We start from the raw sequence: 22,930 nt of genomic DNA, 5'->3' as shown, positions 1-22,930 counted from the left end.
GCTTGCTCTGGGCATCCTAGTGTCAGAAGTATAAACATTATCCCATGACTGGCTGAGACAGGCAGGTCTTAGCAGCACAGCAGCCTCCTCTTTACCACTTGGGGGGGGATACAGGGAGAATCCGTGTGCCCGGTATGATCTTCACAGGCTTGTGCTTCCAGTTTGAGTGTGAAAACTGCCCTAAATGTTCCCTTTTGTTCCCCCTTCTCCTTTGTAATACATACCCAATGAAGACCAGACATTCATCACGAAAACTCAAAGAAACAAACTGGTTGAAGCCTTTAAGTGGAACCCATTCGCTGATACTGTTAGCAGGAAAAAGCTGGCTAAACAAATAGGCATTCCGGAATCAAGAATTGTGGTAAGTTCTGTGTCTGTGCCTATAAGTGATATTGCCCCAGAGGCATTAAGGAAAATGTGGGGCTCTCTTGGGTTCTCACAGTCCTCAAGGACAAAGGTATGGGATGGTAAACACCTGGCATTGCAAGTCATATTCTTGCCAAGGAAGAATTTTAAAAACAAATTTTGATGCGTCCACTTGGAACCACTGGCAGTAAAAATGTGGGAAAATGTGAAAGTTAATACCCATTTTGAGAACACTTTGTTTAGGTTTTCTACAACCTGGCAGCATTGTCATTTTTGGCCAGATAATTCCCTCTTGTGAGGGGTTGTCATACGCATGGTAGAATATTTTTCAGCATTCCTGGCCTCTACCAACTAGATACCAGTACAGCCACTGCCCATCTCCCCACTCCCTATACCTTTCACCATTTGTGACAACCAACAAAATTCACAGACATAGTCAAAGGTCCTCTAGCCGAGGGACAAAATCACCCCCACTGAGTACCTTCATCTACCTAAGTTATGAGGATCATGGTTTAGTATATGTTAAGTGTGCACAACTTAGGAAGCACATTCATAGGCGTATGGCACAGAAACTCTCAAAAACACTTATTTGTGTTTATTAACCTTTGATCAGATTTATTCACTTGTAAACTATGAATTCTTATGAGATTTTGTTTGCTGACCCATTATTGCAATGAAAGGGAGGGTTCGAGAACAGATGATTTTCCAGCCAGGGTTTCAATCCATCTATAGTTGATTGCTGAGTGTGTTATAACCTCAATTTATGTATTTGTATATTTATGTATACACATAAGCATACACATGTATACTCATGGAACACATGCACTGCAGTTATTCCTTCCACATGTAAAATACATGATTTTCATATACAGTTGTCCCTCAGTTTCCATGAGGAATTACTTCCAGGACCCACCCCCCCAATGTCAAAATGTGAGGATGCTCAAGTCCCTGATATAAAATAGTATAGCATTTGCATATAACTTACCTACGTCCACCCATATGCTATAAATCATCTCTAGATTACTTATAATACCTAATATAAAATAAATGCTATATAAATAGTCGTTTAACTTTCTCCTGTGGCTGGTGTTTTGAATAAAATAATAAGAATTAAAATATTTAAATAAAATAGTTGTTATATTGTATTTTTTATTTTTTTATTGTTATTTCTTATTATTTTTTTTCCACAAATATTTCCAATCCACAGTTAATTGGATCTGAGGGTGCAGAACCCGCAGATTCAGAGGACCGACTGTATAGATAAGTTCACCCTGTGCTAGGCCTGGTGTTACCTAAGAGCCCCTTTGCTTTACAGAGTATGAGAAGCAGAGCTAGAATTGCTTATGTCTTATCATGTCTGTGTCTCCCTTTTCCTCACTTAGGCATGGTTTCAGAAACAAAGATCTCTGTATCCTGAGCAGAGCCCAGGGGAGCCCTTGGATCTCTCAATAACTGGCCCAAACTGGAGACCAGATCTGACTGTTGAGCAGCACCAAATCGACATGTCCTCTCTCCCAGACAGGTCTCCTCATTTTCCCTCCTCCAGTGCTCTCAGCAGCACCGAAACACTTCTACTTGTTCTTCCTCCATCCCATGAGTCCTCTGTTCCTCAGGATCCCTTGGGGGTCTGTTTGAGCCAAGGACCAAATGTCAGGATTATGCAGCCCACTCAGGCTGTGCAGGAAGGAGAGGACTCTGACGAATCTCTGACACTTAGCAATCACTTGCTGACATTGCCAACTCAGGGAGAGGACTTCTCAGATACTCAGACTCCTTTCCAGTCCCCATACCAAGAAAAATGCCCAAATCACGAAGAACACAGTGGCACCAGTGTACAGTTAGAAGGCTATTGGCAGCTTCCACCTGAGCACAAAGAAAAACAATCTTGGTATCTGGGTCCCAAGAATGACATATCTTTCATTGTGCAATGGTGGGATGAGATCTGCCAGGCTCTAATTGCAGAATGGGACCCTCACAAAGGGACACACTGAGACGGACTTGTGGCAGCAGCAGGCACAGTGAGCGGGAGAGCCATTTTAACCATTCATCCAACCGCATCGGCAATGCAGAAACCTCAAGCCTTTAGGTCAACTCTTGTCACCCACAGATTTTCAGTAAAAGGTACACTCTTTTCTGAATCCTGATGAGCAGGAAGAGGACCCTTCAGGACTCCAAACACCCTTCAGTGAGGGTGATTTTCAGGTTCTGCTCCAATGCTGCAAGGTTCCCCAGGGCCTGAGCTCCAAGAGGAGGAAGATGTCATTCTCAGGACCCTGGTCCAGATCTCCTTTCTTTTGATGCACAATTAGTATGATTTAAAGGATGACAAACAACAAAGACATCCTGTCCTGGAGCAAGACTAATACAGGGGGAGAGATAAACTACTTGGAGGTTTTTGCACAGTGTGTGGGCAGTGGTTATCTTCTGTACCCACTTCATGGAGTAAAAGATGGTTTCAAAGTTCCACCCTGCCTCGGGAAGCATCAAGAGCACGAGGCAGTGGACATGTCTGCTGAATCCTTCCGAACAAAAGCATTTTCCTGACAAATAGGACCTCCTGCCTGTACTCACGTCCTCTCCAGTCTGGAGAATCGATGAACTCTGACTCAACTGACGCGAGGAAAACAGGTCTACAGGAGACACGGAGGCATTTCTTCCCTTCTGGCGAAGCGGGAGGGCAAACTTGAAATGAGTTTGATGTGTAGAAAATGCGGGAATGGGGAATGCTGTATTACCTGATGAAATGAGCTCAAAAAGTAAACTTTCACCCCCAAGTTCTGAGGGTTTGAATTGGGAACTTGAAACTACTTCGGCATCCATAAATAAGGGAATGATTAAATAGATGAGGATATATTCATAATACTGAGTATTCTTCACTCATAAATGTATTTTTTTTCCTTTGACTATTTAAAACATACAAAAAGTTACAAGGAAATCATAACACCATGCAGTCACTGAATATAGTCTAATGATATTTCCACATTTTGGTGGTTTTTCATATAAATTTACGTATGTGTATGTGTGCACATACAATTCCTCATTTTATTATAAATAATGTATATGTTAACTTAAAACCTCTGGAGTAGTCATCCTTATTCTCAATCTTCTCCCTCCCTTTGAAATGGTAACTTTTAAAAATACATTACAGGCTGGGCGCAGTGGCTCACGCCTGTAATCCTCTGGGAGGCCGAGGCGGGTGGATCGATTGAGCTCAGGAGTTCGACACCAGCCTGAGCAAGAGCGAGACCCCATCTCTACTAAAAATAGAAAGAAATTATATGGACAGCTAGAATACATACAGAAAAATTAGCCGGACATGGTGGCGCATACCTGTAGTCCCAGCTACTCGGGAGGCTGAGGCAGAAGGATCGCTTGAGCCCAGGAGTTTGAGGTTGCTGTGAGCTAGGCTGACGCCATGGCACCCTAGCCCAGGCAACAGAGCGAGACTCTGTCTCAAAAAAAAAAAAAAAAAAAAAATACATTACAGTTCATGAAGGTGTATGTGGGTTTACCTTGGTACAATAAAAATATCTTTGAAAAACATTACTGCTTTGTTTTTCTTATCAATGTGCATTCCATTCCATTACACAATTCTTTCAGTTCCATATGCAGGTGCTGGAAATAGATCTAGTTTTACAAAGTTACTAGTGTTGCACTACTGCAAACAGTTGTACAGCAGACACCCTTCCTGGTGTCTGGTGGATGCATTATGTGTAAGAAGCACTGTAGCACAAGTGCCAGAATATTGCAAAATCAGTATTTATGGCCAAACATTCATTCTTCCGAACCATGAACCATTCTTTCCACTTTCTTGTGTTTTCTTCGGTTTCTTTCATCAGTGTTTTGCAGTTTTCCTTGTAGAAATCTTTCACTTCCTTGGTTAAATTTATTCCTAGATACTTTTTTGTAGGTATTGTAAATGGGATTGCCTTCTTGATTTCTTTTTCAGCTAATTTGTTGTTCACATATAGAAACGCTACTGATTTTTGTATACTGATTTTGTATCCTGTAACTTTACTCAATGTGTTCATCAGTTATAAGAGTTTTTTGGTAGCATCCTTAAATTTTTCTAACTATAGGATCATGTCGTCTGCAAACAGGGACAATTTGACCTCTTCCTTTCCAATTTGGATGCCCTCTAGTTCTTTCTCTTGCCTAACTACTCTGGCTAGGACTTCCAATACTATGTCACATCAGTGTGGTGGTGAAAGTAGCATCTTTGTCTTCCATTTCTTAGGGGAAAAGCTGAAAGGTTTTCCTCATTCAGTAAGATGTTAGCTGTGAATGTGGAGAGGTGTCGGCATGGCCCCAGGGATGTGGAGATTCAGGGGTTATTGGGGCCCAGGGCAGGATGTAGTCTGGCCTTGGCTTTGCTCTCAAAATGGCACCATGCTGCAGCGGCTTAGGCCTAGGGAGTGAGTGGCACCCAGCCTGAATTCCCACTCCAGGCCCGCCTATCAATTTTGTTGATCTTAAAAATCCAGCTTTTAAGCCAGGCATGGAGGCTCACGCCCCTAATCCTAGCACTTTGGGAGGCGGAGGTGGGAGGATCACTTAATACCAGGAGTTTGAGACCAGCCTTAGTGAGACCCCATCTCTACTAAAAATAGAAAAATTAGGCCGGGCACAGTGGCTCACGCCTATAATCCTAACACTCTGGGAGGCCGAGGCGGGAGGATCGTTTGAGCTCAGGAGGTCGAGACCAGCCTGAGCAAGAGCGAGACCCAGTCTCTACTAAAAATAGAAAGAAATTAGCTGGACAACTAAAAATATATAAAGAAAAAAATTAGCCAGGCCTGGTGTCCCAGCTACTCAGGAGGCCGAGGCAGGACGATAGCTTGAGCCCAGGAGCTTGAAGTTGCAGTGAGCTGTGATGACGACACAGCATTCTAGCCCGAGCAACAGAGCTAGACCCTGATCTTTAATTAAAAAAAAAAAAGTTTTTTTTAAGAGACGGGGTCTTGCTGTGTTGCCCAGGGTAGAGCGCAGTGGCACAATTATAGCTCACTGCAGCCCAGATCTCCTGGGCTCAGTGCTGGGATTACAGGCCTGAGCCATCGCGCCCGACCACTCCAATCTTATTATGTCCTTTCTTCTGCTTGCTTTGGTTTCATCTGCTCTTCATTCTCTGGTTTTTTAAGGTGGAAGCTGAGGTAATAAATTTGAGACTCTTTTTTAATGTAGGCATTTAGATCTATAAATTTCTGTGTTGGGTTTTCATTTTTATTCCATTCTAAATATCGGTTTTACTTAGTCAAAGATATATCAACCACTGTGAACCAGCCACTACCATTTTAAAGTCCTTGACCTTCAAGGGCGTACTGAATCATTGTCATGCGCAAGCCTGTGGGGATGGGCCTGGGCTCGGTGCTCGGTGCTCGTTCAGACTGCCTGGGTCAGAGAGCTGACTCTGGGCTCTGAACCATTCTGCCCCAAGGATCCTCAGCTCTAAAATGGGGATAAAATGTGATAGTTGAGAATTAAAGAAGAAAATTCGTGGTTGCGGATGCTAAATGAATGGTAGATAGGATTTTAAAAGGTGGGGTCTGTAAATAAATCCAAGAAGGCTCAACTAGGGTGGTGGAGGTGTGATCAGGGTGGGCACCTGTGAGTATTTAAGTAATTCTGCTCTAGAGTTTGTCATCTTGGGTGCAGTTGGAGAGACCCTGGCCCAGAGAGTCCATTCACATGGCTTCCCCCGGCCCTGGTGAGTACCTTTGGTGGAGAACTCAAGGGTGTTTCTTTGTAAGACTGTTTTCATGAATATTAGGGTTTCGTAGGGGTCTAATCTTTTACCTTTTAGTAGGGAGAGTTATGGCCGCCAGTCAGTATCACTAGTGTTATTCACTTGGGATAGACTTGGGCATTGGGGCTTTCAGATGGGATTAGGCATTTGAAAATTAAACCAAATTATGGTTGAGGTTTATAAAATCCTTTAACTTTTTAGATAGACATACAGAAATAACTACAATTCAAATTAATTCTGTAAAAAGGTGAAAAACCTTCAGGGGGAAGTTAAAATGGATGGGGTCTAGAGCAAAAAGATTGGCCATATACTAACAGTTATTAAAGCTGAGTGATTTCGTTGGTTTCATTATACAATTCTATTTTGTATATGTATAAAATTTTACATAAAAATTGTTTTAAAAGAACTGCAAGTCATCTGGGAGGTGTACTAGAAGTATAAATGTCCCAGATATTTTTTTTCCTAGTTCACAGATGTGGCAGTTTGATATTTTGTGATTTTGTTCAGAAATACTGTGGAAAATTTCTTATCTAAAGTATGGAAGGGGTTTGCCATTCTTTTTCTTTGAAAAGTCAAAGTCTTAAAGCATCCTGGTTCATGCTTAGATTTATTGTTACTGGTGGATCCTAAATGAGGTGAGAAGGGTCACACGGTTAGCTTATTCTGAGTTTTGTTTGTATTTTTCACAACTTGCCCTGCCACTATAGTTGTCTTGGAGGCAAAATATGCGTCAAAGAACTCCCACAGTAACAATGATCCAACTCTACAGACTTTAGGATGAGAGGTCCACCAGAAAACTTCTTTGGAATGACCTCCATCACAGGGACCTGAGAGAAGCCCCAGGACATGGGGTGCGGCCTGAAGGTAGCCTCAGTGGCTCATCCATTTCCTTCTCTAGGACTAGACTTACAAAAATTTTTTGTTCTGTGAATTTTTGTTCCCTTCTTTCTCCAAAAACCCAGTTGCCCAGCGTCATTTGTTGAAAAGACTATCCAGGCAACTATTCTTTCCCCGCATTGATTCTTTTGGCACCCTTGTTGAAAATCAATTGATGGGAAATGTGAGGGTTTATTTCTGGACTCTTGATTCAATTCCGCTGTTATATATAAATATATAAATGTATGTACCTCCTTATGCCAGTAACACACTGTCTTAGTTACTGTCCCTTCGTAGTAGTAAGTTTTGAAATCAGGAAGTATGAGTCACTCAACTTTGTTTTTTTTTTCAAGATTGTTTTGGCTATTTCTGGGCCTCTTGAATTTCCATATGAATTTCCATATATGGGACTAATGAAAAAAATCTCAAAGTTTTAAATAATAACAGGATCCAACCTCTGCCCTAGCAGGAACCTGCCTCATTCACTTCACCTTATGTGAGCTGGGGTTTCAACAAAGTTTATTTACAGTAAACAGTTGCCAATTTGCATTAAAATATTTATCTTGACTGTTGAGTTTTTTGGCAGTCCCAGGTGACTGCATGACTCACCTCATCCTAGCCACAGCCCTGCCTTCCTTTGCATTCCACCTCAAGACAAAAGCCATCTTCTGTTTACTATCTCACCTCGCCTTCCCCCCCTCCCTCTCCCACTCAGACCTTCTACTTCATTCCTATCCTTGCTGTTTCTGGGACATGCCAGCCTTGCTCATGACATAGGTTTATGCATCAGTGTTTAACACTGGGTACTCGATCCACGAATATTTGTTGTTTTAATTCACTCATTTGAAAAATGGTTAGGGTAGGACTCCCTGAGAAAGCGAGTTTTGAACAAACACTGGGAGGAAGGAGAGGAGGTGAGCCATGAAACCTTGGGAGGAAGAGGTGGAGACTTTCCCAGGAAGAGGGAAAAACCATGCCTGGAGGGAGATGTCCTGAGGTGTCTGAGGACAAGCAGGAGGCCGATATAGCTGGAGGGCACTGAGTGAGCAGGAAAATAATACGAAATGGTGTCAGAAAGGAAAAGTAAGGGAGGGTACAGATTGAGTGAGGCCTGAAAGGCTATTAAAAAATAAACTTTTTATTGAAATAACAGTGTGCATGCCAAAAAAAAAAGCACACATCCATGCATGTTTAGTTCAATGAACTTTCACAAACCAATGACGCTCATGGAACTAGCACACAGAGAAAGAGATTACGGCCGCCTACTTCCTGCTTCCTTTCAGGCTCTCGCTCCCTTCCCTTCAGTGGCCCTATCCTGCCTTCAAAGCAGTAATAGATTAGTTTTGCCTGTTTCCAAACATTGTAATGGAATGATTAAATATTTTCCTACGGTACTCCTGCTTTTTTTTTTTTTTTTTTTTGAGACAGAGTCTCACTTTGTTGCCCAGGCTAGAGTGAGTGCCGTGGCGTCAGCCTAGCTCACAGCAACCTCAAACTCCTGGGCTCAAGCAATCCTCCTGTCTCAGCCTCCTGAGTAGCTGGGACTACAGGCATGCGCCACTATGCCCGGCTAATTTTTCTATATATATATTTTTAGTTGTCCATATAATTTTTTTCTATTTTTAGTAGAGACAGGGTCTCGCTCTTGCTCAGGCTGGTCTCGAACTCCTGACCTTGAGCGATCCGCCCGCCTTGGCCTCCCAGAGTGCTAGGATTACAGGCGTGAGCCACCGCGCCCGGCCTAGTACTCCTACTTTTAAAGATAAATTCTCTAAGCCTGCTAGTAAAAATGTTAGGCGGTGTGGACCACAGACAGACTTGAGCCTCAACTACTCAGTTCCATACTTGTAGCCTGAAAATAGCCATAGACAATACATAAGTGAATGGATGTGGCTGTTGTTTCCGTAAAATTATATTTACAAAAACAGGCAACTGGTCGGGCCCATAGTTTGCTAGTCACTGCTTTTCATTTGTAATTTTATCATTGTGAGTGGCTGTGAGGTCAGGCTTTGTTTTTATTTTTTGTCGGGGTAGTCAATTGTGCTAACAGTGGAAGTCTATTTGGTTTTGTTATAACCAACATGCTCCAATGCTCTTCTCTCTACTTATGCTTGCCAGGTTTTCCAGAAGATGAGGATGGTCATAAGGAAGAAAGAGGAACAAAGAAAAAAAGGAAAACAAAACACCGACATAAATTTACTACGGAACAACTGCAGAAACTTAAGGAAATATTTACACGCATCCCTTATCCTGATTTTACAACCAGAGATGAACTGGCCAAAAACTTCCATTGTCAATTGAACGTCATCGATGTAAGTTCAAGACCTCATATGCATGTTTACTAGAAAATTAAAGGGCAACAAGTATAAATGGAGATAGGAGCCAGGGGATTGGATAGGAAGGCACAGAATTCAGAGATAGGAGAGATATCAAAACGTATATTAAATATATATTAAATATCAAAATATTTATAGATAGGTAAATACACATTCGTATACTGTTACATATTTTCTTTACATTCCTGAATTTCTAACTATTGGGTTTCTCAATTTCAATACTGCTTTTTAGTCATTTTCCACAGCTATCCAAGGGCAGGCTCATAAAAGGAAGTTCATGGAAACTGTGGCATATTAAGTCACACTGTACTGAATGGAGTTGCATGTGTTTACAGAAAGAGCCCCTGTATGGAAGCAGGAAGACTGGGGAAAAGGAGCATAGGAAGCCCTGTGATGTGAGAAAGTGGGCACTTGCTTCCTTAGTTGGATCCTCATGAGATTAATTAATGGATTAATGGGTTATCATGGAAGGGGGACTGGTGGTTTAATCCATTGATCCATGAATTAATGGATTAATTCATTCATGTAAGCAGAGCCCTCATGAGCTAATCACCTCTTAAGACCCTACCTCTCAATACTGCCACATTGGGGATTAGGTTCCAACGTGAGTTTTGGAGGGGACATTCAAACCATAGCACTCCTGCACCTCAGCTTTCTCTAAAATATGTCAGGAGAAAACAAGAGAGTATGTTTGGAGGCGCCTGGTTCATTATGCATAGTCATAGTTTTGTTTCAAACAGTCATCTTGTGTGTGGATCAAAGATCCTTGTAGTTTCAGTGCTACTAATAGCCTAAAGCATTTCTGAAGTTGGTAGCACAGGACAAGGAAATATAAAAACAAGAGGTTCCTGTTTATGCCACTAACTGATCTTATTGTATGAACTACAAGAATCATCCTCTCTTATTCAAACTATGGCTTATTGGTACAGCTTGGGTACAAAAAAAGCATTTTCTCAACTCTACCTCCTTCAAAGGCCTGGGAACTTGGATATTATTATTCTCTTTTTATGGGGGAGAGAAATGAGGATTTGATAAGTTGAATGAAATAGTTAGGGTTTGTGACTGATATTCTAAAATACATGTTTGGTCTTCAACCCTGTTTCCTGGCATACAACTCCTGAAATCCTTAGGATCTCCAAAGTCATGACTTTTTGTATGCTTAACGACTTGACTGATGGCCAGCAGCTCCTTGTAGCCTCAGGATGGAGACTGGAAGACCAAGGCATGATTAGAGAGTTGGGACTTCCAGTCCCAGCCCCCAACCTCTGGGGAGGAGAGAGAGGCTGAAAGTTAAGTTGATCACCGTGGCCAATGGTTTAATCAATCATGCCTACATAATGAAGCCTCCATAAAAAAACGAAAGGAATGGGTTCAGAGAGCTTCTAGATAGCTGAACACATGGAAATTCCTGGAAGGTAGTATGTCCAGGGAGGGCCATCTGTATCCTTTGTTTTAAACCTGTAGACGTGTTTCCCTGGGTTCCGTGAGCTCTAGCAAATTAATTAAACCCAAAGAGGGGTCGTGGGAACCCCTGTTTGAAGCTGGTTCCAGAAGCCAAGACTTGTGACTGGCGTGAGGGGTCAGTCTGGTGGGACTGAGCCCTCAACCTGTGGAATCGGACACTATCTCCAGGTAGACAGTGTCAGAATTGAGTTGGAAGAGACCCACCTAGTGTCCACCGCAGAATTGATTGCTTGCTTGGTGTGTGGGGAAAAAAACCCACACATTTTGCTCACAGAAGTTTTCTGTGTTGATTGTTGAGGTGTGAGAACAGAGGAAAAATCCTTTGTGTTTTTCCCCCTTAGAGGGACATATAGCAAATATATGGTCAAGACATGAGTCAAACAATTGCTTTCTTTACTTGTGATCTTTGAACCCAAGGCATGTAAGAATCATGAGCATATAAAGAAAGAGAAGTGTAGGGTGTCAGAAAGCACATCATTAATTCACCCTGGTGGGACAGCATGAGCAGAGTAGCAGGGCTGTGGGAATGATGCATGTCTAGGTGTGACAGCCGAGAGCCTAATCTGTAGTACAAAGTGGGTCTCCCAGTGAACAAGCAAAAGAAGACTGCAAATGGGTCATAAACAGGTTGGGGAGAGATTCTTAATTTGCATGTAAACCATAGAGTCACTATCTCCAGTGGAGGAGGTTATGGTTCTAGAAATATGCAGTGCACGACCTCTGTAATCACATGTGCAGTCCTACAGGCCTTTGTGTTTTACATGCCCTACTTAATGGAATAAGGCAAGTCAGGGACTCTGCTGGGAAGGGAATTAAATAGAAAATACCTCCTATGTTGGTTGGTCCAAGTACAGTGGTATTTACAACTAACTGATCACAACCAGTTACAGATTCCTTTGGTCCTTCTCCACTTCCACTGCTTCACTTGAGCAGCCTTTAAAAAATAGTAAATATATATATATATTTATATATACATATGAAGAAAATCCTCCTACATTAAGGAAATACATCGAGGAATATAATCATATAAGTCGATTTGATAAAACAATATTATCTTTTTCCATTTAGAACTGGTTCCAGAATACCAGAGCCAGACTTCCACCTGAGGAGAGACGCAGAATATTTGTTACATGGAAACAACACAATTTCCAAGTCCAAACCCATCCACTTTTAAGCCTCCAGGATACCCAGGCTGCTGCTCCCAACTATGATACCAAGCAGAGCCTCTCCTGTGCCCAGAAGGTTCTGATGGGTAGAGCTGGTTCCTCCTCTCTGGAGAAACAGGGGGTTCCCAGTCAACGAGCGGGCTCCAGTTGCTCCTGTCTGGGCCTAGGCACTAAAAACCAACCAGGTGGTGTTTTGGAGGATCAAGGTAACACAGGAAGTGGGCATTCTCCAAGCTACAGCTCAGTAACATACCTTCTTCCTCCTATATCTTCTATGCCTTATTGTGTCAGAAAAAGAACCGAGACCAGGGGAAACCAGCATGCAAGACTGTTTCATTCACATTATGCTCATAGTGAGTATGGAGTGGGAAAGGAGCAGGAAGAGCAGGGGAAAGAACGTCCTCATTGTTCACTGTTGCAAGGACAGCAGCAGAATGATTGGCAATATCACCTGAAGCAGCACCAACAGCCTCAGAATTATCAAGAGAGGCAACCCAGGGCTCGAATGCAGCAGCCACCGCTGCTGTCTCTGGGGCAAGACGTGCACCAAGGGGCTTCAGATGAACCCAGGGCTCGAATGCAGCAGCCACCGCTGCTGTCTCTGGGGCAAGATGTGCACCAAGGGGCTTCAGATCAACCCAAGGCTCGAATGCAGCAGCCACCGCTGCTGTCCCTGAGGCAAGACGTGCACCAAGGGGCTTCTTCAGATCAAGCCAGGGCTCGAAGGCAGCAGCCACCGCTGCTGTCCTTGGGGCAAGACGTGCACCAAGGGGCTTCCTCAGATCAACCCAGGGCTCGAAGGCAGCAGCCACCGCTGCTGTCCCTGGGGCAAGACGTGCACCAAGGGGCTTCTTCAGATCAACCCAGGGCTCAAATGCAGCAGCTTTGGCTTGAGAGGGACCAAGGATGCGGGTCCAGGAAGTAGTACTAAGTTTCAGAAAGCCATAGGCATAGTCCTATAGCCCAAGGCAAAGGCCCTTCCAGAAGCCTCCATGTTAACTGTCTCCAGTTGTATGAGCTATTTGTCCTTGGTGCCCCCTTCTGGTCAAGAAGCAATGTCCACGTGTTATAACCCCTGACCATATAGGTTACAGTGTTCTGGAAAATCCTGATCTAAAGTGTGGAGTGAAAAATGAACAAGCACAAAGGTAGCAAGAACATCCCTAAAACCACAAGAATTGCAAAATCTAAAAGTAATTTTTTCTTCAGAAGAACGGACTCTTGCCCAACCCCTGCTCCAGGCAGAGACAAGATGTGCAAAAAGAAGTACAGGAGTACGAGGAGCCCCACAGCAGCTGCTTTTGGAAGGGAGGTCTAATGGCTGCTATCGCAAAGCTCTCAACTCCACAGACCTAAGCAGTATCTCCAGGACATGGAGCATGTCCTGCCACGCTCAGCTCTATCTCCCAGCAGCCAGCCCCACCGAAGAAGCTGACTGAAGGGCATTGTAACAGCACCAGCCTGGCCTCCATACATCTTACAGGTATTAAAGGCAGGTGCTGATTCTGGACTTGACAGCTCCACTAGCCAGTATGTTCTCTGGGCAGCCACCAGAGCCTCCACCATCTCCGCCGGGACTCCCAGGCCAGGATTTGCTTCTTTGGGCAGCACCAGGCACTCTGAAACCATCTAACAGTACTTTGATGGACGAGTTGGAGTCATCTCTTGAGGCTGGTTTTGCTTCCCTGGCTAGTCAGGACTGCATCAATGACACTGATCATGAAGAAATTCGATTCGGTGTTGATCAGTGTATCCAGAAATTTCTAGATATTGTAAGACAGACAGAATGGTTTTTTCCTACAAAAAAGATTGCAGGTAATCTGTCGAGAACAACTTATCAAAGAGGATGTCTTACAGCTAAGGAATGAATTACAGCAGAAAGATGTGCTGGTCCAGACGCACTTTACAAAGCTGCCTTGGCAGCAGGTGCTGGAGGACACCAGTGTGCAGCACAGAAAGCCAGCGGACATTCCCGAGGTCTCCTTGGCCTGCCCACAACAGGCGTGAGCCACTGTCCCTGCACCTCTGAAGCTGACCTGAGGGAGAGGGCAACAGCGGCAGCCTGAGAGTGTGCCAGTGTGAGGCAGCTGCAGACAGTTTGCCACACGCTTTGCATGGTGATACTTACAGATTGTTTGCCTTTTAAATTTTTGCATGACTTTTCTTCTTATGTTTCCAGTTAGTTTGTTCTATGTGGGGGAAAAAAACATCATAGTCTGAGAATGGGGATGAGGATTTAGCTTGTAGGCCTTTTATGGTAATTGCCCCACAATGGTAGTGTAGAAAAATAGGTAAATCTTCTGTGTTTAAACTTTGAACTACCTCAAGAAGAGGAATCTAGCTTTCTCTCTTCTTCTTCTCTAAGAAGATAAAATACATTTTACTTTTATATCTTAAAAAAAAAAAAAGGGATCTAATGCAACAATGTTTCTAATCCACCCAGAACTCTGCGAGGATATTTTGTAAATAGATAGGAAGAGGATTAAAATATCCTGTGTTAGTGTAGTAATAGTACAGTAGAATCCCTCATCGATTATTGCTTCTATTTGGGGCAAGTTGTTATTTTGTGTGGTGTTTATTTACTTTTTTTGATGAGGAGGGATGTAGTAGGAACAGTGATATGCTAAATTTTGTTGCATTCTATGGTAATGAATCAGTGTAAATAATATGGCTGACTGTGTCTTAGTACCATGACAGTTAGGGCATAGGTGAAGTATGAGGCATTAAAGATTGCTCTTATTGTCTCTTAAAACAGTTTTGAGTTTTTGTGTCGTTTTAGTTTTACATTTTGGGAGGGGAAATATTTTCCATTAAGGATGATTGTTGCTAATGGATTTGATTCCAGGGGTCTGGAGTCACAGAGTGTGGGGTGGACTGCAGGGTGATCCTTGGCTACTTAACTTCCACAAAGAACCTGTGGCATCTCCATGTTTGGGAAGATATTTTATTCTCTTGCTAGTTTCACAGGCCAGGGGCATTAACTCCATAGCACTGCAAGCAAAGAAACCCTCAAGCAGGTGCTTACAGCAGGACTCCTGTTGCTGGCATGTGCTGGAATGATGAGTGCCCAGGGAATATTGGGTTGGGGCACTGATACCTGCTGCTACACACCTGCTGGTTCCTGACTGGTTTCTTTCCCCTTCAGCTCTCAGTACTTTACCTTATTTTGCCACTTTTCATAGTCCTTGATGCACATCTTCTCTTTGCTTCATCCAGAATAGGGAGCATCTTTCTAATGGCCTATTAGATCTAAAATGGAACTGCTTTATTGGTTCTAATAACCATAGCCAAATGTTAGTTCCTTTATGGCTTTTATATCTAAAAGGTTCTATGTATAGAATCAAAGACGACACTTGTTGATCAGACTCAAATACAAAGTTATATTTATTTTCAAAAATGAAAACATAACAAAGTGGAAGCAATCCACTAACTAAATCTAACACAATCCTTAGCACAAAACTATCCTCAATAAAAACACATTAACATTAATGGTGTAAGATTATTCTCAAGACTCTCTAGGGTTGTGTGTTTTAAACAAAACTGAGTGGTAGGTAAAGAAACACATGCTAGAGACTTGACTGAGAAGTGCTCAAAGAACAGCCAAGGAGCAGGGTCCCCAAATATTACATTAGCAAAATGAATATGGGATTTTCAAAGCAGTCTAGAAATCAGCTCACTGGGTAAGAGGCAAGGGTTTGAGAATTCATGCTCAAGGCCTTGTAATTAAACCTTTTCCTATTTCTAGATTCTTGATTTGGAACCTATCACAATCTATAGACAAACTTCTTGTCTATAGATTATTTATCCTGCCTGAACAGCCCTATGCCTCTTAATTTTCCTCCTTTGACTCTGTCACTAATTCCTGTCACCAATGTAGCAAGGGCTCCATTCCAACAAAGGATTACAACTATGTGGACTAACCCTTCTGGTTTAGATTTTCCTTTCATAAACACATTGATACTTGCAGGGATGGTGCTGAATATATCCGATTTCTTTTCTTTTTATCCTCCTACACAACTCTGCTTGGCTACAAAATCTAGGACTCATACGGCAACAGCAACATTCATCAGTAGACAAGTCTCAGGTCCAATGTAAGTACTCCCTAAAGTTCAAGGGTCACAATTTTTTTTTAACACCTCACCTGGCACAATTATTTCTCCCTCATCATCTTGCTATAATTATTTCTTTCGAAATTCAATCCTCCGAGCTACATTCTGAGCACCAAATTTTTTGACCAATGCATTTCTGGTATCCTCATCATCTTTTTGCAAATCTATGTCATCCTGCCGGGACCAAATGGGATATCCATCAGCCCTCTGACCAGATGCTAAAAAGGAGGAAGTAGCCTCCAGCTCACCACTATTTTTTAGGAAGGCCTGTGTAACTGTTGACAGATCCAAGTTAAACTTTTCCATTAACTGCCGGATGATCTTAATGGCAGCTCCCACCTCTGGTGGAGAAGCTTTTTCTTCTTCTTCTTCCTCCTCATCAGGCTGCGTTTCTGAGTCTTCCTCAGGTGTGGGTGGATCATCATCACACATTGTTATATGTATTTCAAAATCAGGGCTCTCATCCACCTAGAGAAGATGATGAGTAAGACTTGAACTCTTGCACTATCTTATCTCTTCCAACTACCACCCCCTTGCCCCGTGCATTCCAATCACACTGGATTTCCTTCAGTTCCTCAAATATGCTTTGTTCTTTCTTACATTTATTCGTGTTGGATGTGTGTGAATACAAGTATGTGTATATATATGGGTGTGTATGTGGGAGGGTGGGGAGAGTGTGTGTATAGGTGGGGGTGTATATATGTATGTGTGTGCTTATGTGTATATGTATACATAATTGACTATGGTATTCCAACAGAACATAAGAAGCTATACTGAATATGGAAAGTACATATATGTGTGTACAAATGTGTTTATTAGATGTGTTAAATGTTTGACTTTACCCCCAGATTGTAAGTTCCATAAGGGCAGGAATCATATGTTTTGCTAATCACTCCATCTCTAGTGCCTTCCGATGCCTATACATAATAAGTACTCAAAAAAATTGTCGTATGAATATATTAGGGCTTCCAAGCTATACTACATTTAGGCACAACACAAAGCATGCCATATGAAAAGAGACCTATGTAGGCCATGTTTGAGAGCTGTTGAGAGTGTGTGAAGTTTATGGACAATGAACCAAATATCAAATAATAACACAAAACACAGACTACAGCACGCAACAGTCCTTATTTCCCTCCTTTAGCCTGAGGTCTAACCATTTTTCTTTTGGTTAATAAGAAAAGTTAACTTATAAGATTCTTTTTCCTGGAGAAGATACATACATATAATTTTGACTTTTAAAAAAATTATTCATCATCATTATTTTATGGCTCCTGCCTTTCTTGAACTCCTGACCTCAAGCAATCCTCCCACCTCAGCCTCCCAGAGTGCTAGGATTACAGGCGTGAGCCACTGCGCCTGGCCTATATTGTTTATATATAACTGCCCCTATTCTGCTCAGTTTTTCTCCCTTTCCCTCTCAAGTTGTCTTGCCAAAAACTAAAAGGTTGATGAAGCAAAGCTTCAGGGCAACATGCCTTAAGCCCAGATCAGTCCCACTTTCTGCCTTCTTCCATCTTGAACTTCTCTCTTACCTTCCTGGGCCTCAGGTGGGTGAAATGGGTGGATGGGATAACCAGTTTCAAGGAGAAGAATGAAGGTAGAGGAAAAAATATGAATAAATCTAGTTAACATACCACAACCTCCTCAAAGTCCCGGGTTGCTTCTCCAAGCATCTTTTTCACTGCTGCTTCATTCTCCTTGATCTCTTCCTTCACATACTCTTCTTCAGGCAAATCTGGAGTTCTCTTATTCTGTGGTTCTATTAAAGAGAAGAACAGCACAGACTAGCATTAGCCTCTTTTACATAAACCAAAAAACACAGTGCATGCTGTGTGCGATCTGGGCCAGGAGTGAGCCTGTGCTTTCCTTTCTATTAGAAGATATCTGTTTTTGATTCGGAAGGGTAAGAAAGACATAAGATATACATGTTCAGTAATTTCTACACTTCTGAAAAATACTATCCAAATACTGATAATATTCCTAGGTTCTGGTGTTTAAAAAATACTCTTCAAGCTTAATTCATTTTTTGCTTTGTATTTACAGATTTTGCAGATTAACAAAAATGTGTCATAAACAGGGTTCTCTGGGAAGCAGATTCTGAGATGGAGATTAACACTTAAAGAGTTTATTAGGGAGTGCTCTTGGGAAACCACTCTTGGCAGAGATGAAAAGCAGGAGTGGGCAGACAGAAGGTGAGTTGTGGAAGAGCACCAGCTATAAGTCTCAGCCAAAACCACAAGGAACTCTGGTGCTGGGAATGCCCGTCAGAGTTGACCAAGCTGGGTCAAAGAAGCAGAGCCTTTGTAAAGCCACACATTTTGGTTACTGGATGCTGGCAGCCCTAAGACAGGGCAAGGCAGCTCTCCCAGCAGCTGAAGATAGACCTGGGTGGTGCACCACAATCCACCATACACCATCTAAAAAAGGAGGGGTCTCCTAAATGTAAACATTCTCTTGTTTCCCTCTTACATTTTGTTCTCTGAGGATTTAATTCTACTCCTTTCCTACTTACTAAAATTTACTACAAATGGGCATCAAGAGGGAGTTTTTTTGTGATGGACCTGTTCTGTACCCTCATTTTGGTGGTGGTTACACAAATCTACTTATGTTAAAACATGTAACTGGAAAACAGTACGGCAGTTACTCAAAAAATTAAACATAAAATTATAGGATCCATCAACTGCACTTCTAGGCATATACGTAAAAGAATTGAAAGCAGGGTCTCAGATAGTATACCCATGTTCACGGCAGCATTACTCACAACAGACAAAAAACGGAGACAACCCAAATGCCCACTGATAGAAGCATGAATAAACAAAATGGGTACACATACGATGGACTATTCCTTCTTAAAAAGGAATGAAATTATGACATGTGCTACAACATGGATGAACCTGGAAGATACTATGCTAAGTGAAATAAGCCAGATGCAAAAGGACAAATGTGATTCCACTTAAATGAGCCACCTGAAGACATTAAATTCACAGAGAGAGAAAGTAGAAAGGTGGTTGCCAGGAGCTAGGGGGAAGGAGCAATGGGGAGTTAGTGTTTAATGGGTATGGAGTTTCAGTTTTAGGAAATGAGTAAGTTTTGAAGATGTATGGTGGTGATGGCTGCACAACAATGTGAATGTACTTAATGCTACCGAACTGAACGCTTAAAAAACAGTTAAAACAGTAAATTCTCTTATGTATATTTTAACATAATAAAAAAATAAAATAATTGTATACCAAAACGGCTCAATTTTACTGGACATAATTTGTAACATAAACTGAAAAAAGAAGCCTTATCTTTTAGAGATACATGCTAAAACAAATAAAATATGATGCCTGGCATTTGCTTCAAAATAATCCAAGAAGATGGGATGAAAGGTATAGATAAAAAAAACTGGCCATGAACTATAATCATCAGGTGGAGCTGGGCAATGGTGACATGCAGTGTAATTCATTATACTATTCTCATCTTTGTAAATGTTTGACCTTTCCATAATAAAAAGTAAACAAATTATGGTTCATTCACATAATGGAATACCATGCAATCAATGAGAAAAGAATAAGGCAAAGCTATGTGCAGAAACACAAAGACTTCAAGATAAATCATTAAGTTAAAAAAAAAAAAATAAACTGCAGAACTGATGTCTAGTATGCTAGTATTACTGTGAGCAAAGAGGACCCACGACAGACAAAGAATGATAATAGTGGTTGCCTCTAGGAAAGGAACCAGGGGAAGGGATATGTAGCAAGGAGACTGACTTTTCATTATGTACCCTTTTGTACTCTGAGTGTATCTGCAGGATAAATTCCTAGGAAGAAAACTGCCACATTTAAGGGAATATACATTTTTTTGTTTGTTTGTTTTTTGAGACAGAGTCTCACTCTCTTGCCCAGGCTAGAGTGCCCTGGCGTCAGCCTAGCTCACAGCAACCTCAAACTCCCAGGCTCAAGCGATCCTCCTGACTCAGCCTCCCGAGTAGCTGGGACTACAGGCATGTGCCACCATGCCTGGCTCATTTTTTTCTGTATATATTTTTAGTTGTCCATATAATTTCTTTCTATCTTTAGTAGAGACGAGGTCTCACTCTTGCTCAGGCAGGTCTCGAACTCCTGAGCTCAATCGATCCACCTGCCTCAGCCTCCCAGAGTGCTAGGATTACAGGTGTGAGCCACCGTGCCCGGCCAGGAATATACACTTTAAATGTTCTCAGATATTGTCAAAATGTCCCCCAAAGAAATGGTACCAATTTCTATCAAAAATGTGGGAGTGTACTCGTTTTCCTATACCTAACTTTGGATATTATCCACTATGTTAATCTTTGTCAATCTTATAGACAAAATATGACTTTTCCTTGCTCTGATTTACTTTTTTAAAAAACTGCAATGCACATATTTATTATCTTACACTTTCCATGGGCGAGAACTCTAAGCATGGCTTATACTGATCCTCTGCTCCAGGTCTGATTTACTTTTATTTAATAACAGAATATTACTGCATTTGTTTATTAGCCATTTATTTATTTCCTCTTCTGGGAACTTTTTGTTCCCTTTCCTTTGCCCATTTTTCTATTAGTTTTCTTTTTACTTACTGACTTCTGACAGTTCTTTGGACAGTAAGGAATCTAAGTCTATTCCAATGCATTGAAAGTATTTTTCCAGTTTGCCCTCTGACTTTATTTATCATGAGAAATTTTTAATTTTTAAGTAATCAAATATTTTAATGTTTATATTTAAATAACTGATCATCAAAACATTACTTTGATGGGTTGAGTGAATCCAGCTTAATTTTGTCCCAAGTTCCAAATGGCTTGCCAGTAGTCCCAGCATCACTGATTTAAAAGCAAGGTCCTACATGATAACGTCACCCATACACATAGCCCTAACATTATCTGCTATAATCCTCCCTCCCTCTTGCTTACTCCATTCCAGCCACACTGCTCTCTTTGTGGCTCCAAGAACACACTAGCCATACTCGCACCTCAGGGCCTTTGCCCTCTGCCTGGAACACTCTTCCCCACAATATACACCTGGGTTGCTCTTTACTTTGGTCTCCCCTTAAGCATCAGCTTATCAGAGTGAGCTTCCGTTATCATCCTATAAAAAACAACCTCCTCCCCAACCCTTTCCCTAATTTATTTTTCTCTATAGCACTTACCACTGCCCAGCTAGCATGTTAAACTCCATGACCGCAGGGACTTTTATTTATTGTTATATCCCAGCAGGACAGCAGTTTCTGGCACTCAATTATCTGTTGAATGAATGAATCTTAAATGTCACTTTTACCAAAAACAAAATTTCTACTAAGCATACTGAACAGGACAAGTAGATTTTTAGCTCCCGAGACTTCAACTGTTAAATGGAATAGTCACATAAGTTAGGGGGAAAAAAAGGAAAGGGCGGGGGGAGCATGCCTCTTTAAACCAAAGGGTCTGTCAGTTTAAGCTGTCAATACCAGTTGCATCAAAGGTAAAACATTTTAAGTGTCTTAACCATACTGAATCCCAATTCATATTAACTGCGTTAAAAACTCAATTAACGTAAGCAAGACCAGGAAGACACTTTCCAACTGATGAGAACTTTCTTATGTGAATACGCAGACGATTAAGCCAAAGCATGAAAACAAACAAGTATTGCATGACTTTAAACGGCTTACAATGAATCTACCCGAACATAAGAGAAATCTTTTTACAAAACCAGTCTCTGCACTCTCCCTGAAAAGATAAACAAGACAAGAAACCGGTTACCCTGTTGCTTATGGGTAAGAAAAGTGGGTAGCTGGTGGGCAGAAAGGGTGTAAGAGCATTTTCTATACACTCTTTTTGTACCTTCTGAATACAGAAGCGTGTCAATATCCTAGTTACCGGGAGAGTAAATTAAAAAACGAGACAGCAAGAGAAAAGATGGTGCAAATTTACCCGGATGTCAAAGGGGGCGGGGCCGAGCGATGCTTCCTAAGAAGCCGGAATGGACGCCGGACACAGAGGAAAACATGTCCCCGCCGCCACCGCACAAGTGTCCCACCAGGACCCGCACGCGCGCAGCAGCAGGCCTCACCCCCGCTATCAGCAGCCTCCGGGTCTTGCTCAGCCTTCCGCTTGAGCTTCTGGGAGGAGGGGCTCACCGGGGCGTCCCCCAACAGGTACTTATGCTCCTGGCCCCGCAGGTGCTTCAGGTAGCGGTCCTTCAGGGACTGCCACGAGTGCTGCGTAAGCGAGCTTTTCTCCATTGTTTTCCACAAGGCATTGCCGGTGACGGAGCTGGGCGAGCGGGCATTCTCCTTCACGTAGGTCAGGATGGCCACGTCGTCCGCGTCCGTGAAGGCGATCCGCCCAGCGATCGGCTGCGGCTCGGGCTCCGCGGCGCCCTCGGCCAGAGCCCCGGGCTTTGTCTCTGGGGCCTTGTCGGCAGCCGAGGACAGGCCCAGCCGATAGGCTTCCAGCTCGAGCTTCTCGTTGCGCTCCACGCAGTCCAGGATGTACTGCGTGGAGATGAAGTCGCCCGAGGCCTCGGCCAACGCCTCCCCGGGCTGGGCCAGCAGCACAGCCCCGGGCTCCTGCACCCGGCACAGGGTGCCGCCGCCGTGCAGGATGAGCGTCGAGAGCCGGCGCTTGGCCGGGCTGGGCCGCACGTAGAAGGACATGGAGCTGCCGTCCTCCCTCACGAACAGAGTTGAGGAATGGGTGGGTCCGTTGGGGTCTTTTCCCAAATCCATCGCCTCCGCCATTTCTGACGCCAGGCACCAGAAGAGCTGCCCTCCAACGAACCCGTGACACACGGAACTCTAGCCACAGACACCGATCAGTGCGCCTGCGCAACAGCAGTCGCAGCGCGCCAGGAGCGCCCACCGCTCGCTAGCCCGGAAGAGGCGGGG

General features: G+C 42.8%; 3 protein-coding genes and 1 pseudogene across 4 annotated transcripts in view; 3 read left to right on the top strand and 1 right to left on the bottom strand.

Annotated features, from left to right (window-relative positions):
- The window catches only part of DUXB (double homeobox B), a 31,563-nt gene extending 29,206 nt beyond the window's left edge, over positions 1-2,357 (top strand). The window contains exons 6-7 of the mRNA XM_069456418.1: positions 216-361; positions 1,749-2,357. Coding sequence (XP_069312519.1) covers positions 216-361; positions 1,749-2,357 — 755 coding nt within the window. The remainder of the gene's footprint in view (positions 1-215; positions 362-1,748) is intronic.
- A 752-nt stretch (positions 2,358-3,109) lies between these two features.
- Positions 3,110-12,916, top strand: CPHXL (cytoplasmic polyadenylated homeobox like). Its single transcript, XM_069456417.1, is given in 4 exon segments — positions 3,110-3,122; positions 9,107-9,300; positions 11,857-12,813; positions 12,815-12,916. Coding segments are annotated over 4 exon segments (1,266 nt in total).
- Positions 12,917-13,206: 290 nt separating this feature from the next.
- On the top strand, positions 13,207-14,020 carry LOC138373818 (mediator of RNA polymerase II transcription subunit 28 pseudogene; annotated as a pseudogene).
- Positions 14,021-15,320: 1,300 nt separating this feature from the next.
- On the bottom strand, positions 15,321-22,844 carry TERF2IP (TERF2 interacting protein). 2 transcript variants are annotated; one of them, XM_069497895.1, is made up of 3 exons: positions 22,114-22,844; positions 17,701-17,825; positions 15,321-16,531 (listed from the first exon to the last, which is right to left on the bottom strand). In XM_069497895.1, exons 1-3 carry the CDS (start codon positions 22,781-22,783, stop codon positions 16,133-16,135), a joined length of 1,194 nt encoding a protein of 397 aa, XP_069353996.1. In that variant the 5' UTR covers positions 22,784-22,844; the 3' UTR covers positions 15,321-16,132. The 2 variants fall into 2 exon arrangements, with proteins under 2 accessions (XP_069353996.1, XP_069353997.1); XM_069497896.1 differs by having other exon boundaries at positions 15,352-16,531; positions 17,707-17,825.
- Between the last annotated feature and the right edge of the window lie 86 nt (positions 22,845-22,930).

Source organism: Eulemur rufifrons, chromosome 23 (assembly GCF_041146395.1).
Source record: "Eulemur rufifrons isolate Redbay chromosome 23, OSU_ERuf_1, whole genome shotgun sequence".
In the NCBI taxonomy this organism is placed as follows: Eukaryota; Metazoa; Chordata; class Mammalia; order Primates; family Lemuridae; genus Eulemur; species Eulemur rufifrons.
The sequence above is the reverse complement of the archived record's forward strand: the minus strand, read 5'-3'. Positions and strand labels throughout refer to the sequence as shown.